The sequence below is a fragment of the Drosophila tropicalis genome, unplaced genomic scaffold, assembly GCF_018151085.1.
Source record: "Drosophila tropicalis isolate 14030-0801.00 unplaced genomic scaffold, ASM1815108v1 contig_593, whole genome shotgun sequence".
In the NCBI taxonomy this organism is placed as follows: domain Eukaryota; kingdom Metazoa; phylum Arthropoda; class Insecta; order Diptera; family Drosophilidae; genus Drosophila; species Drosophila tropicalis.
In genome coordinates, this window is record NW_027173070.1 from 1,263,459 (window position 1) to 1,278,643 (window position 15,185).

The 15,185-nt window shown below is 38.7% G+C and overlaps 4 protein-coding genes across 5 annotated transcripts; 3 read left to right on the forward strand and 1 right to left on the reverse strand.

Annotated features, from left to right (window-relative positions):
* The first annotated feature begins 612 nt into the window (after positions 1–612).
* On the forward strand, positions 613–8,272 carry Spred (Sprouty-related protein with EVH-1 domain). Its single transcript, XM_068290115.1, is given in 6 exon segments — positions 613–1,177; positions 4,857–5,034; positions 5,099–5,267; positions 5,989–6,068; positions 6,137–6,212; positions 6,293–8,272. Coding segments are annotated over 6 exon segments (1,686 nt in total). The 5' UTR covers positions 613–1,160; the 3' UTR covers positions 7,459–8,272.
* A 2,007-nt stretch (positions 8,273–10,279) lies between these two features.
* Trs31 (trafficking protein particle complex subunit 31) lies at positions 10,280–11,148 on the forward strand. The gene is made up of 3 exons (XM_068288827.1): positions 10,280–10,473; positions 10,534–10,843; positions 10,949–11,148. Exons 1-3 carry the CDS (start codon positions 10,298–10,300, stop codon positions 11,045–11,047), a joined length of 585 nt encoding a protein of 194 aa, XP_068144928.1. The 5' UTR covers positions 10,280–10,297; the 3' UTR covers positions 11,048–11,148.
* ND-B15 (NADH dehydrogenase (ubiquinone) B15 subunit) lies at positions 10,857–11,622 on the reverse strand. Of its 2 annotated transcripts, none has more exons than XM_068288830.1 (3): positions 11,411–11,622; positions 11,110–11,326; positions 10,857–10,950 (listed from the first exon to the last, which is right to left on the reverse strand). In XM_068288830.1, the coding sequence occupies exons 1-2, from the start codon at positions 11,537–11,539 to the stop codon at positions 11,114–11,116; spliced, it is 342 nt and encodes a 113-aa protein (XP_068144931.1). In that variant the 5' UTR covers positions 11,540–11,622; the 3' UTR covers positions 10,857–10,950; positions 11,110–11,113. The 2 variants fall into 2 exon arrangements, with proteins under 2 accessions (XP_068144931.1, XP_068144930.1); XM_068288829.1 differs by having other exon boundaries at positions 10,857–10,961.
* A 109-nt stretch (positions 11,623–11,731) lies between these two features.
* Positions 11,732–15,039, forward strand: LOC137576011 (polyhomeotic-proximal chromatin protein). Its single transcript, XM_068288825.1, has 2 exons — positions 11,732–14,363; positions 14,431–15,039. The coding sequence occupies exons 1-2, from the start codon at positions 12,557–12,559 to the stop codon at positions 14,877–14,879; spliced, it is 2,256 nt and encodes a 751-aa protein (XP_068144926.1). The 5' UTR covers positions 11,732–12,556; the 3' UTR covers positions 14,880–15,039.
* Positions 15,040–15,185: the final 146 nt, after the last annotated feature.

A 15,185-nucleotide genomic window follows, 5' to 3' on the forward strand; every position in this document is an offset into this window, starting at 1 on the left:
AAATCGGATAAGAAACATTTCATTTGTTTTCAAATTAGCCGCTTAGCTCTATAACTCGCACCCTTAGGACTATTACTCTCACCCTTCGGACTTTTACTCGCACCCTTCGGACTACTACTCTCACCCTTAGGACTATGACTCTGACCCTTAGGATATATAGTGTTGTTTTTAACACTTGGTATTTTTCTTCTTCTTCAAAATGAAATCGATTGTGTGGCAGCAATTTTTTAAGGCGAATGCTCAATGCACTGAGAAAAATATTTTAGGTACATATGTTTTTCATATATTTACATTTACATTATTATTATCCGGAGGGCATTTTTTTTCTGGGTATGATAGATATATGATAATGTTCAACGGGAAAGAATCCACGAACAAGCTAAGACCCAAACTTTCTTATTCGGACTAATTTCAGTTATCAACAAAAAAAGTTAATATCATATTCTTTTTGTATGCAAATAAATAAACAGTGGATTTTCTTCAATATTTTATTTTTTTCATTTCATTATGTTCATTTACAAAAATAAATATGGTAAATACGGTAAAGAGCAAACTGCAGCTTCAGAACCCGTTTCTCACGGTGTATAAAGTGAGGCGAAGTGCTGAAAATGAAATCGATTGTGTTTTTGTGTGTATTGGGGAACACATATTTGGGGAAAAAAGTGCTCTTCAATATTAAAATTTTTGCAAATAAAATGAAACAACAGCCAAGCAGAAAAGCAAAACGGAAAACTGTTTAAATTGTGCCAAAGAAATAATTGAAAAATAAAACGAAAAGTTGAACCCAAATGTAATAACAAATCAAAACGAAATACAGACCGCAGCAGCAAGTTTCTATCCAACCAGCTCCCCATAGCGCCTAGGCTCCAGCGCCCCAGCAAACGAGAAGAAAAGAGAAGAAGCAGCAGCAGCCCCAGCACAGAAAACCAGAAAGAGGGAGGGAGAACGAGAGAGAGAGAAAGAAAAAGGAAAATCTTCATCACGACGTCTGCTGCTGTGTGTTGTTGTTGTTTTTTTTTTTTTGTGGAAAGTTTGTGCAGGCAGCAGATCTGAATGTCTTTATGCTTTAATCATGGTGTATTTTGCCACCATAAACAACAACAGCAACAACAACACCGACACTATACGCTGCTATATTAGAATCTTTCTGATTACAAACCATGACAGAACATGAAAGGTAAGAGACTAATTAAATGAGAGAATTCGAAACTTTAAAGTCGAGCTTAACTCCACAAAACGTACCAGAGTTGCCAGATAGCATAATATTAAAGCGAGACTTGCCGCTCTCCCTGTTCCCACCCCTTCTCTTTCCCTACACCTGCCCCATTTCAACAGCTTGTCTGTCTTTTGTGGCTGTCTGTCTTAATTGTCTTTAATTTATTTTCACTTTTTGCAAATGCCTTTTCATTTATGTATTTTTTTTTTATATTCTTCCCCTTGAATGAAGGCGAGAGCCAAGCATGAATGAATGAATGAAACTTGTGAGTCATTTTATTTCTCCATGCTCGGGGACTCTGGTTCTATTCTATTTGATTCTATATTCGCTTTTTCATTTTGTTGTTGTTCATGTTGTTGGTTCTGGTCGGACGGTCAAGTCTCCACAGTGTCTGTCTGTCGCCACATTTAATGAATGAAATGGTACGCCAACGCCGCCGTTGCCACCATAACCACAGAGAGAAGAAAGAGACAGAGAGGCGGGTGGACAGACGGGCGGCCTCGATACGTTTCCCCCCTTAGAATCTAATTGTTTTCCTTTTGCCACTTGTAAAGCCAAATAGCAATACATACAAGCATACATATGTAGAGTATATGCATGCATATCTCTGTATATGCATGTGTATGTGTATGTCTTTTATGTATCCTGTATTCCCTATACAGTGAGGCAAAATTGCAATTGAATTGCATGATGTCACTCTCATTAGTTTGTCTCTGTTTCTCTTAATTTTTTTTATTATTATGTTTTATTTTCCTCCCATTTCCCTTAGTATTTAGACCAGACATACATACACTCTCTCACATACATTTACACATCCAAGGTTGTTGTGTATAGTTTTCATTCATGTCTTGCCTCTTTTCATTCCGTTTCTATAATGAATTAATATACAAAAATGTCTTCATTATATAGAAAAAAATAGGGTGCTCTTTAACAAGGCTTTTATGAAAAAAAGTGTCAAAAATAAGTTTAAATATTTTTTGAGTAAATAAGAATAATAGATAGGAAGTATAGAAAAAATTAAAAAATTATTATTCTTAAAAATCTCAATTTTAATCTCAAATTTTAGGATTCAAGTTCAGACTTAAACATTATGGAAATTTTCACAAGTTATTGTATAAAGTTCAAGAATGAAAAGTTAAGAAGAAATATTACTTATAAATTGCTAAGCTGTTAAGTATTTTTATTTAAATGAAACTTTGCTTTATCTATGTACATATGTAACTTGGGTCAAAAAACTTAAGATGAAGTATTCCACGAGGCGTATGAGTAATATTATTGCTTTTATTTTGAAAGCTTTAAGAAGAAATAACACAGAAAACAAACAAACGAGTAAAAATACAACGATTTTTTTATTCGCTTTTTTTCTACAATGGAAATTCTAATTTACAAACAAACATATTTTTAGAAAACGAGATGTTTGTCAATTAAATTCGTATTTCATAAAGGATATTTGTTGTTTCTGATATTATTTAGAGAAAAAAGCTTTAGAAAAGACTTATCATATCCGCTGATATTCAATAGATTGGCATGTGAATAAAGAGTCGATTTAGCTCAAGTCAGACTCATACTCTTACTCATATTCACACTCACTACTTCTACTTTTACTTTTACTCATATTCATATTCAGAGACGACTTTAGGCACCTACAACAACAGCAGCAACAACAACTGCAAAATGACGCTGCTGGCGTTGGCGTTCTTTGAACAATAGACAAACGGGCCACACCAACTATTAACTATAAAAAAATATATACACACAATCTATATATGTTTTATATATGTATGTATGTACATACGTATATGTGTGTATTGAAACTTTTATTGTTGTCGCTATGTGGTTGAGTGGGTGGATAAAAAACACCTACATATACATACATTCATTCATACAAACTGGAGCTCTAGCTGGCTGCCCTTTCTTTCATTTTCTTCTTCATTTCGTTTTTTTTTTTTCTCAAATTTCCCACGCATGCGCCGTTTGTCCCCCCGATGTTATTTGCGAGAGCTGCTTCCACATAAGAAAGAAAGAAAGAAAAAAAACCTAAACATTTTTGATAGACTTTTAGTTTTTGCTTGAGGCAGGCTCTTGTTTCCCTCTCTCTCTCTCTAGCTCACTCACACTCCCCTTTAGCCTCTCTTATTCGTATGTGTTTGATATATTCATTGTCATTGGAGTTGTTGGTATTTTTTGTAGAATTTTTTTATATATTTTATTCTCATTGACTACACCCTTAAAAATGTATTTTTCTAGGTGGCAACTCCAAAAAGATTGAATATCTGTTCTTCTTAGCCTCTCCTTTTTGGTTTAATGTGTGTGACTGCGTGTGAGTGTGTGTGGCAACCCTGGGATTGGGGTTTTCATTCACCAAGTTTAGTTTATCCTTGGGTTGGCTGACGTTGTCGCCGTCGTTGCCGCCATTGCCTCACCTTGGTAAAGAGAGAGGCACTGAATGAATAGCATTGCAGTGCCTGGGCCAGCAGAGCAGTCAGTCCTTGACATGTCCTGTATGCAATGCGCGCGGCAACGGCGTCATCATCATCATCCTCATCATAATAGCCATAAGCCAACATCGTCATTATCCATTTATCCTCCTCATCACCGTCGTGCTGGTCGTCGTCGTTGTCGTTTATTCATTCTGTAAAATTGACGAAACTAGGACAAGTGTATACACACACACACACACACCCAAAAAAGGAGTTGCTCAACAACTAACGCTCTCTCTCTGTCTCTCTCTCTCTTACTTTCTGTGACTTTCCCTTCCCTTCTTCCCTTAAAGCTTTTTTCATTGAGTAACTCCGCAGGACCCAAAACAAAAAACTCCAAAAAGGCAGACAGAGAAGCAACAGCAGAAGCAACACAAAAAAAAAAATCCAATGTTGAAACTTCTGCGCAGGTTGCTGCTTGGACTGGTTTTCGTGCCCTGGAATTGTCCCTGTATATGTGTGTGATTGTGTGTGTGCGTGTGTTTGTATGTTGCCCCATTCATAAGGCTTGAGAAATGGAGTTGCTGTCGGTAGCCTTCCTCTGCCCTCTCGCCACAATTGTCAAGAATGAATCTACCAAGCCGGAAGTTGTAATACATGCAAGACACACACACACACACATCTCTATTCTGTGTGTGTGTATTTTTAAATCGAAGGACTTGTTGTTGTTGGATTTTTATTTTTAGTCAAACATTAGCTTAGGGTGGATGAAATCAGTCTGCTTTTTATTTCCTTTTTGGCCACTCATCGTATATGGCTTCCCAAAAAAAAAAAAAAACAAAAAAATTGAATTAGCCAAATTAGTGACACTTTTAAGTTATCCAGCCAAACGAGAAGATATAGAGCCAAGACAATGTCCTTGCTCGACCACAGTCGCTGCCAAACATTCTCAATAGTAATATTATAATAATGGCAACATCGGCTGCCTACACCAATCTAAGTTTAAAACGTCGATCGAGCAGGTAATTTGTGATATAGTATACGGTGTCTTTCAGTCAAGTGGTTCAAGATTGTTAAGGAAGTTCTCGTTTTGCGACTTTATCTTTAGCTTTTATCCAGTTGTTTTTTTTACATATGTATATTGGCTTTTGGCTAAATGTTATAAACTTAACTCAATTCTTATACTAATATTTGATTCTTTGTTGTTTTTTTCTTCACAGCGACTTTTTAGTTACAGTACGCGCACAGGTAATGACTAGAGACGAGAGTACCGAGGGCTGGCTCCCGCTGGCCGGGGGTGGCCTGGCAAATGTTTCCATACGTAAACGTGCCAGGCTATCCCCATTGGCATCGGGTCATGACTACATCATCTATGGGCAGAGAATCTCCGATCAGAGTGTAAGATCTCTTACATTTTAATGCTCTCCTCGATACAAATAATAATATTCCACTTCTATTGCAGGTTATATTGAGCTGTATCATCAATCGTGATCTTAAGTATTACAAAGTAATGCCAACATTTCATCATTGGCGCGCTGGCAAACAGCGGAATGGTCTCACATTTCAAACGGCCGCCGATGCGCGTGCCTTTGATAAGGGCGTGCTGCGTGCTTATAATGAACTAATTGATGGTAAAATCTTAATCCCAGATAATGGAGAGTTTTCTCCATTCAGTTCTCCATTCACCATTCACCCACTAGTTGCATGCCCAGTAAAATGCTTTCATTTGTCATCTGCTTCTCTTTAATACTTTATGTGTTAGCACTCTACCTCTAACTTCTGCTACTTTATAATAGTTCAGTCTAGTTTTAGTTTTAGTTTAGTTCGCCCTCCTCTTCGTCCTCCTCCGTCCACCAAAAATGTCCCAATTGTAGCCTTCTTTGCTTACGTTTACTAATCAAAATCAAAACTTTTTCGTACATCTTATATGCTCTACTCGCAAAACAAAATCAAAAACAAATAATTATTCCATTGGAATTTTTGCAATTTGTTGTCTACTGCTAAAAATAAACCGAAACAAAAATTCCAATTTAAAATCTTAAAACAAAAAAATTAAATTAAATTGGTAAGTCTTTTAGTGAGGAATTAATTTTCTAAAAAACCAAAATTAAATCCTAGGATTTGTGCTAGTTGAAACTTAATAAATAACTAAAATTCCCAGCACATATCTAAGCAATTAGTTGACACAAATTTTGTTTAAATGGGCTTTTAAAACATTCTATTTAAAACTTTCAATGTTCTTTTCCACTTTAAAAGCTTTTAAATCATAATACGCTTTGTGTCTGAAATATTTGTTAAACACTCGTTCAATATACATTTGTTTTAAATTCAATTTTCATATATTTTATACAGGACTGGCCAAATCGAATCCCACTATTATATGCCCACCATTGACCAAATACGATTCGGTTGGTGAAGATGATGTATTCATGGTAAGCAAACGGAAGTCCTTAAGGATGTATAAATCTGATTATAAACATTGTTTTCTGCATCTTAATAGACCCTAGACTTACCTGTGGAAAGCGAAAGTTTACAAAAAATACATTCAAGCCCAGAGGGCAGCGAAAAAAGTCACAGTAAGTAAAGAAATTGGAGGAAAACTCTGTTTCTCATACTTTTGTCAATGGACAAAATTCTAATGCCTATTTATTTTTAGAAAGCGTCAGCGATCGCCATAAGGATAGCTATAGCAACAATTCCGATTCAGAGAAGCTACCTGCAGCGACCATACACTACATATCGACGGACAAAACTACAACAACGGCCACAACTACAACAACAGATGCCCCACCACCCACAACGGCACCACCGCCGGCATCTGCCGCCGCGGCTGGTCAGATTGCACCCAGCGAGAATTACTCGTATGTGACTTTAACCTCAGTGCATCATGAATACAATTATCCGGTGGTGGAGCAACCGGTGGGTGCACAAGTTTTGAACGCTCGCCGGGAATCGATTAGCGCTTTAAAGAAACGCAATGCTTTGGAAGCGGCTCAGGCCATGGCTGCGGCACAGACAGTGGCCACAGCTGGTGGTGGTGGTTGTGGGGGAAAGCCATTGCATAAACCAAATGTTTCGGATATACTCAAAAAGGAGACACGCCTGCGTTGTCGCTACTGTCACGAACTGTATAGCGAAGAGTTCAATCGACGTGGTGTATGCGAGTTCGCTCCGGATCCGTTTCGTAGCGGCTATGAGTGCATCTCGGGAATGGGTTGTGCCCGTTGCATGATCTACCATTGCATGAGCGATGCCGAGGGCGAGACGGCACAACATCCCTGCGAGTGCAGCGTAAGCGAGGCCGGTTGCACCAAACGCTGGCTGGGCCTGGCGCTGCTATCCCTGTTCGTGCCATGTTTGTGGTGTTATCCGCCATTGCGGGCCTGCCACTGGATGGGCATCCATTGCGGCATTTGCGGTGGTCAGCATAAACCGCATGTCTGACATTTGGAGGCCAGATTGCAAGGACAGTACGATGACGACCCCAGGCCCAGAAGCGAACCACCACCACTCCACCACCACCAACAATTCCAATTCCAACACCAATGCCAATTTAAAAAGAATAATAATGACCACCAGCAGCACAAGCAGCAGCATCCGGATGCCGATCAAAGCAACTACAGGCGCCAGCTGTTGCGTCTTAAGCAGCGTCAATCCCAAACGCAAACCCAATCTGAGCGGCACTTTTACAACTGGGAGCTATCCCATAGTTTGGGTGCTCCCCAAGAACCCCCGCCATATGTAATGCAGCAGCAACAGCAGCTACTGCAGCCTTTGGGTAACAAGGCGGCACAAAATGATTACGGACGTTTATTGTTCTAGGAGAGATCACAAGTTTACGCTTCAGTTTGCTTATTCTTCAAAAAAGTGATTTAAGAGTCTCTTTTTGCGAAGGGCTTAGAAATGAAAATGCATTTTCCACTTGTTGTTTATCCCCCAATTTTTTTTTAAGTTTTCGGTTTTTACGCAACCCTAAGCACTTTTGGGAAAGAGCTCTACGACGTTCGAATTCTACGAAAGGAAACAATGAAATTCGAACAGACACAACTTGTTTATGTTTTTCAAGTGCATTGTTTCAGTTCGTATGATTTTTAACATTTCTCTAGTATACTCCATTTGAATTTTTGCCATAATTTATTGTATATATTTATATGCATGAGAAGCATCAGAGGATTTTATGATTGTATTCGATATATTTTATAATGTTTTTATTTTTACCCCTGCGAATCACAAAGTATGCCGATCGTCCCAAGTACTCCTGATTTACTTGACAGGCTCCATGCATATTCTGCAAATGTTCCGTTGTTAAGGGAATTACCGATTTCGTTTCAATGGAATATAATTATCCGTTAAAGGCAATGCCAAATATGATTCCAATGGCTCGGCATGAATAAGAAGATTGATTCAAAAGATTTTAGTGAATTATAAAATGGTTTATAAACTGAACAATATTGTTTATTTTCCGTCTTTTTTTTTTTAGTATCGGTCAGTACATATTTATTCGCAGGGGTATTTAACTTCGGCATGGTCGATTTTAATCCGGCCCTCTGGTTTCTAATTGTAATTTATATAAGTTTTAATTATAGTTTTTTTGTATAAAGCATCCTAAAAGAAAAAAACAAAAAACAACAACCAACCAGGCTATTTTGTTTCTCTTTTTTTCCTGTTTGTTGTAATTATTAAATTATTTAGGTTTCGAATTTTCATTTGCTACTTTACAAAACAAATGTTTATAAACCTTGTTCTTGTTTTAGTTATACATATTTGTGTCTTTTTTTTATATTTTGTTTTTTAAACAATTCGAAATTGGAGAACAGTATTACCGCCTAGGCAAAGGCAATGAAGAGAAAGAGTTATATATATAAATATAGAAATCGAAATCTATGTAACGAAACAAAATGAAGTTAAATGCGACTTTCTGTAGGCGCTCAAACAAAACTAAATAGAGAAAAGAAAATAAGAAACAAAAATATTGACAACTTAAAGCGCAAATGCAAAGAAACTCACACACAAAAACAAAATGAAATAGTTAATGACATAAATGTAAAACACAACCAGACAACACACACTCACAAACACATAAACACAAAAAAAAAAAACGTTTATCCTAAGAATTGCAAATTGTTTAAACAACTTAGTGCGAAAAACCACCAACTTCCAGGCTTAATATTTTGGCCATTTTAATGAACTCGCCAAGCGAATTCACTTCCAACTTATTTAGTTATCGAAAATTGTTAATAACTTTTATGTTGAATTTAAGCTAAAAGAATGTTTTTGACTCTTCTTAGGGCTCATGAAGATTCAAAATATTTCTTTTGAACCACTGCAAATGAAAAACAATTTAATTTTAAAATTTCTTTTCCAATAAATAGAAAAATGAACAAAATGGAATCAAAACGAAATGAGTTAAAAGTGGTCAAGAGGCTTAGCCTGGAGGTTTCTGACAGCTTTTTGCAAGCCAAAACAAAATCTAAAAAATTTAAAAAAAAAAAACAATTTGTGATTTGAAAATGATGAAACAGAAAACAAATGCTAGAAATTTTGATAATTTAAAAAATTATCAAAAATCCCAAGGCATTTGAACAAATTTAAGTGTTTTCAACAAACTCATATATGCAGCTATATATATATATATATATATATATATTTATATATATATAAATATAATAATAATAAATAATATTAAAAAAACAGAGCATTAATTTATTTCTTACTATATAATTATTGTTGTACTTGTACTAAGTCAGTGAGAAAGCGAGCAAATGAAAAATGGAAAGAAAGAAAAATCATATAAAAGAAACAAAAAAAAAAATCGCATATTTATTCAAAAATAAGCAAAGGTTGTGCAAAAACACATTAAGATATAAAAACAAACAAACACAAAAAGTGGGCAATTGTTAGTAACAAAATGCAGAACCGAAACCCCCCTCTTATCTACCTACCTGTCCCGACCTCGAGACATCATCACCTTGCTATCGGCTGGGAATCCCCCAGCACCACATATGTCCCCGAAACTAAAAAGAAAACAAAAAAATATATAAAAAACACTCAACAACAAGAAGTACAAAATGTTAAATATGTATGTATAATTTAAAATTATGTTTATTATTTAAATTTAAAGAAAATAAAACAAACAAAAACAAATGCCTAATAAGTCAAAACAATAGCAAAACTTCAATATTCATCCAAGTTTTTAAAATAGCTAACAAAATGAAATCATAATTTTATTTATTAGAAAAAGTAAAAAACAAAACAATTTCACAATTTTTCCAGTTTTGATTTATAAATATAAATAAACACAGAGAAGAAAACGTAAAGGAAAATGGCATTAAAAAGAAAAAAACAAAATAAAATAAATGAAACAAAAAAAAAAAACAAAATTAAATTAAAATAAATGATATATTTATTCATATAAATGTATTTGAAAATGTGAACAAGAAAAATACCAACAAATAAAAACACAATTTAATAAACAATAACTTAAAATCGTTTTAAAAGGTATCTTTCAGGTTTCACCTGTTTGAATTTATGGCGCACCCGCCTTTTCGTAGTTTTTAATCGGTTAATCGACAGATAGAGCTGCCAGACTAAACTAAATTTTAGGCAACACGGCAACACCCATCATTGTTTTGTTTAGTGGGCCAGCTGAGTAATTGCAAAGATGGAAAAATTGGAAGCTTTAAAAATCTCGTCGATGCGGCCACGCAGCAATATTCTCGATCGTCCGCTGTCTAAGGGTAAGACAGAGGTATCACAAAGCATTGTGGCTTTGCTGTTTAGCGAAATAGTCCAATATTCACAGAGCAGGGTGTTCACAGTGCCTGAACTGCAAACCAGGTGAACTTAAGTTAAAATAAAATGTAAAACATTTACTTAGTTGTGTCTGTGTTTATGTAGACTTCATGATTTGGGACAGGATGTGGGCACACGCATCATTGATTTGTATTTTGTTCGCGAACGCAGCTCCAAGAGGGAAACAAAACTCACCCAAATGCTTCTCTTTGTAAAGACAACTGTGTGGAAAAATCTATTTGGCAAAGAGGCGGAAAAACTAGAACATGCCAATGATGATGAACGCACCTATTATATTATTGAAAAGGAACCACTTGTCAATACCTTTATAAGTGTCCCTAAGGATAAGAGTTCACTAAACTGCGCCAATTTCACGGCGGGCATTGTGGAGGCTGTTTTAACCCATTCCGGATTTGTAAGTATAAAAGTTTGCTAGGCTGTTAGAAAAATTGATTTGGTTATATTATTCGTTGTTTGACATTTCATATGTACAATCATTGCGTTCTCCTCGTATTTTCAGCCCTGCAAGGTTTCTGCGCATTGGCACAAAGGCACAACGTACATGGTAAAGTTCGAGGATTTTGTTATAGCCCGAGACAAGCAAATGGAGGAGAAATAAACAAATTTTTATTAACAATAATTTCGTGATTCATTTTAATTTTCTCTACAAAACCAAATTACCCGTTTAAATAAACTTAAACTGACGATCCTTGTAAGCCACTTGACCGGTGCGGTACTTCGCCTCGCGTCCATCGCGTTCACTTTTTAGGGCCCAGGCATAGACAACAATGGGCAGCACAACAGCAAAGAGGCCAGTGCGGAACGACTTGCCCGTGGGCTTAAAGTGCTCAAAGTTGGACACACGCATGGCCTGGAAGCGAGCTAGACCAGCATCGAACTAAAAAAGATAGGAAAATGGTGTGAATACATCCAGCGATTTTGAGTTGATGACATAACCCATAAGGATTTGAGTCTTGCTTACCACTGTGCCGCCCTCGCCAGTGGCATGACGGAAGGGATTCGAGCTTTGCTTCAGAAACTCGGTGCGCAGTTTCAGAGTCTGCTCATGCTTGCGCTTGATTAGCTCCTGCTCTTCCTTGGTTAAAACCATATTTCTTTCCAAGTAATTTGTCGCAAATCAAATTGTTGTTCTTCTTCTTTGCGAACAGCTGGGAGACGGAGTGGCCAGACTATGTAAAAACAAAATCCCAAAAAACAATCATATATCGAAAGTGGCCACACTTATCGAAAAAATTTCAAATTATAAACGCTTCTTCTTTTCTATCGAAATATTTAACGGTTCACAAAAGTGTGGCTGCGTAGTTTCCGTTGCTTTAACGGTTTTTACATTTATGCAATCTTGGGTGGTCCCGGAACGACCAAGCCAAAGCCTGCTGCTTCGTGTTCACCCCCGGCAGTTTAATGCGCCGACTCGCAACTCACTTTACTTTTTTCCTCTGCCATCTCGCTTGCACTTTTACATTCGAATTGCCCTAGGACCAGGCTCACCCTATTAAGGTCTCTCACCGCGCATGTCCTGCAAAGTGTTAAGCGCAGATCTCGTGTCAATGTCCTGTTCACGAGCTTAGGCCAGTTTAAGACACATGTTTTCTGGAAAATCAAAAGTGAAAGTGAAAAAGAAAAATGTGTGTGGAAATTAATGAAAAACAAATTTGAACTTTAGAAAAAGGAAGTGGCTAAACCTTGGTAATAAATCAATAATAAATGAGTCTGCGCATGACAATTGCAATTGGAACACACTATCCAGACGAGAGAGACAGAGGGAGAGATTGACATGCGCACTACTGCAGTTGGGTGGTAAAATGCACTTGGCTTAGCCTTAAACAACAACCCGTGTACACTCGGTTAAGGGGGGTTTTTCGAGGTATTCGCTTAGGGGTTGATTTCGCCTGGTTGCCTGCGGAGTTGCGCCGTTGGTCCTCGTCGTAACCAGCCATCCTCTTCGTTTTCACTTGTCTGTGCCTAGCGTTTAATTGTTGTTGTGAACAGGACCAGCGCGGAGGCAGTGCCTCAAAAAAAAAAAAATTGGTTTACATTTTGTGTATTGATTATTTGGAGTATACATTTTATTCAATTTCGTGCAATATCTTTTGGCAACCGCCCCAGAATGAGTCTCAAGTCGAGTGCGCGCATTAAGAAACGACGCTCCGATGCGGCAGCGGCTGCTTTTGGTGCAAATAGTGGTTCATCATCCTTTGCCAATACAACCACCACCACCAGCAGTAGCAGTAGCACCACCACTGCCAACACTAGCAACATCATCAACGGTAATAACACAGCTGTCTCTCCACTGAATAACAGCCACATCAATCCCACGTCCGGGTTGTCCAATGCCACTATCAAAAAGCACAGCTTTGTTGGCCGTAATCCGAATTTCGATACGGATGAGACCAAGTTACTCATCCAATTGTGGGGTGATCCAAAATTGCAACGAACTCTTATCACCACCCATAAAAAGCATGCAGTGATCTGTCAATTGGCGGCCAAAATGCAGGAATATGGTTATCACAGGTCACCAGAGGAGATAACCACCAGAATCAAGAATCTTAAGTGTTTCTACAATCGCCTGAAAAAGGACAAGGAATGCGGTGGCTTGGGTGCCGATGCGGAGCCAAGTTGGAAACATTTTGCCGAAATGGATGCCATCATGACGCGGCCCATCTTTAGTGTGCGTCCCAATGAGGTGCCGGCACCATCATTGAAATATCAGCTGGAACAGGCACTGGAAGAGCATGCTGAGCGTCGGAAGCGACGTTTAGAGAATGGTGAGGAGTTATCTGAGAGCGATACCGAAGAGGATGACATGCTGTTGTCCGCTTTGGTTCACAAAACTAAAGACCCAGTTTCTCGGCGAGAGGACGATATAGAACAGGAGCAGCAAGATGTTGATATCAATGGCACCGGAAATGGCGAAGTGGTAGGTGTGTCCAGGGAAGAGAAGACAACGTTGGGTGTGAAGCGTCGGAAACTTTCATCAATAGCCACAGATGTAGATATGGGAGAGGCTTTAAATTGTCCACCCAGCATTAAGACTGAACCGGGGCAAGAAATAAAACCGGACACAACATCTACACCTGCTCCTCCACCAGTCCCAACTGAGCCGGAGGTGGAGGAGGAGGACGATGATTGTTTGCTCTTGCCCCTGACCAAGGAGGAACCCATTGACGTGGATGCCGCCGATGAGAGATCTTCGAGTTCTCCAGTGGGAGTAGCAGCACAACCCCCACCCACTATGCCCACATTGGTGGACATGTTGCAGTTGCAGACCAAGAGTCCATTTACATCGGCCAATATCATTCCGGCCAGCAGCATTACGACTACAGCCAGCTGCACCTTGACCACAGCCAGCAATTCAACGACTGCTGCAAAATTACAACCTGGAAAAATTTCACTGGTGCCCACCAATTTTCTCATGCAGCCCAAGATACCTGGAGCGGCAACTACTGCCAACAATGCTGCCAACGCTCTCATCAATCCAGCCAAGGCGGGAGCTCCTCAGTTGCAAATTCTACAAAGTGCCATCAATCAGGGAGCCCGCCTAATGATTAGCGGAACTGCTCCTGCTGCCGGTGCTCAGACAGGTAATCCTGGTCTGATGGCTACTGCACCGGGGGGAGTCAAATTCGTCCTGGTCAATGCAGAACAAGCAAAAGCCGCAGCCGCTGTGGCAGCGGTGGGCAAATCATCGGCTTCGCTACCCTTGGCCACAGCCCAGGCGGCGGCGGCTGCTCAGGTCCAACAGCAGCATCAACAGCAACAGCAACAGAAACAATTGCAGCAACAGAATTTTCAGCAAGAGCAACAACAACAGCAGCAACAACAAATACAACAGCAGCAACAATTGGAAAAGGATGAGAAGCGTCGAGCCCAGGATAGGGCACGTGATGATCAGCAATCCAAGCGTCACATGACAAGTGAGTCTCTGTGGTTTCCCCATCAGGTAGTCCGTCTATTAATCTAGGGAAATCTCTTTTCTTTCAGCAATGAGAATTCTTTTGCGTCAGCTGCTTAATGCTCAAAACGAAGCCAATGAGATTCAACATAATCGTCTATCACTGGAACGCGAACGTCTGGATTGGGAGAAATCAATGGGTGATCGCTTGCTCACATTATTGCCGAATGTCTTGCAATCTGGAGGATCTGCCACGGCGGCAAGTAATGCTGCTCCGACAGCTGCACCAACGCAGCAGCAATTTATAGTCTCAGGCAATGGCGGCACGGCACAGCGCTTGCAGCCACCGAAGTTACTCTTTACCACAGCTCTGCCCATGACTAATGGCACTACAATGACCATGCCCCATATACTCGCATCGAATTCGTTGCCCAAGGTTATAGCAGCGACATCATCCAACTCTACAGCAACTACAACCAAGCCAACCTTGGATAGTGATGTCCAATTGATTACGCCCAAACTAGAAAAGGAAGCTTAAGCTCAACCGCATCACAAAATCTAGTCGACTTTTAATCGATTGATATTATAAGAAATATTTTCAAAGTGATCTCCTGACGAATGATATTCTTGCCCGCCATTTAAATTTTTGAAATTCCAAGCTGTATAAAATAAAACTGTCTAACAATTTCAGTTCTAAATTATTAGATTCAAGAATATACGGAAATACAAATTATCTAAGCAAAAGGGGTTCCTCGATTCAACAAATATAGATATGTACATGGCCTGACTTATTAATAATCTACAACGGTCCAGAAATCTGTCAGATTAGCTTTTTAAATTTCAA

Coding starts and splice junctions, on each gene's coding strand:
- LOC137576011 (XM_068288825.1), top strand. CDS start 12,557: ATGAGTCTCAAGTCGAGTGCGCGCATTAAGAAACGACGCTCCGATGCG. Junction 14,364..14,430: donor ATCCAAGCGTCACATGACAA/GTGAGTCTCTGT, acceptor CTTTTCTTTCAG/CAATGAGAATTCTTTTGCGT.
- ND-B15 (XM_068288830.1), bottom strand. CDS start 11,539: ATGGTTTTAACCAAGGAAGAGCAGGAGCTAATCAAGCGCAAGCATGAG. Junction 11,327..11,410: donor CTGGCGAGGGCGGCACAGTG/GTAAGCAAGACT, acceptor TATCTTTTTTAG/TTCGATGCTGGTCTAGCTCG.
- Trs31 (XM_068288827.1), top strand. CDS start 10,298: ATGGAAAAATTGGAAGCTTTAAAAATCTCGTCGATGCGGCCACGCAGC. Junction 10,474..10,533: donor GTGCCTGAACTGCAAACCAG/GTGAACTTAAGT, acceptor GTGTTTATGTAG/ACTTCATGATTTGGGACAGG. Junction 10,844..10,948: donor TTTTAACCCATTCCGGATTT/GTAAGTATAAAA, acceptor TCGTATTTTCAG/CCCTGCAAGGTTTCTGCGCA.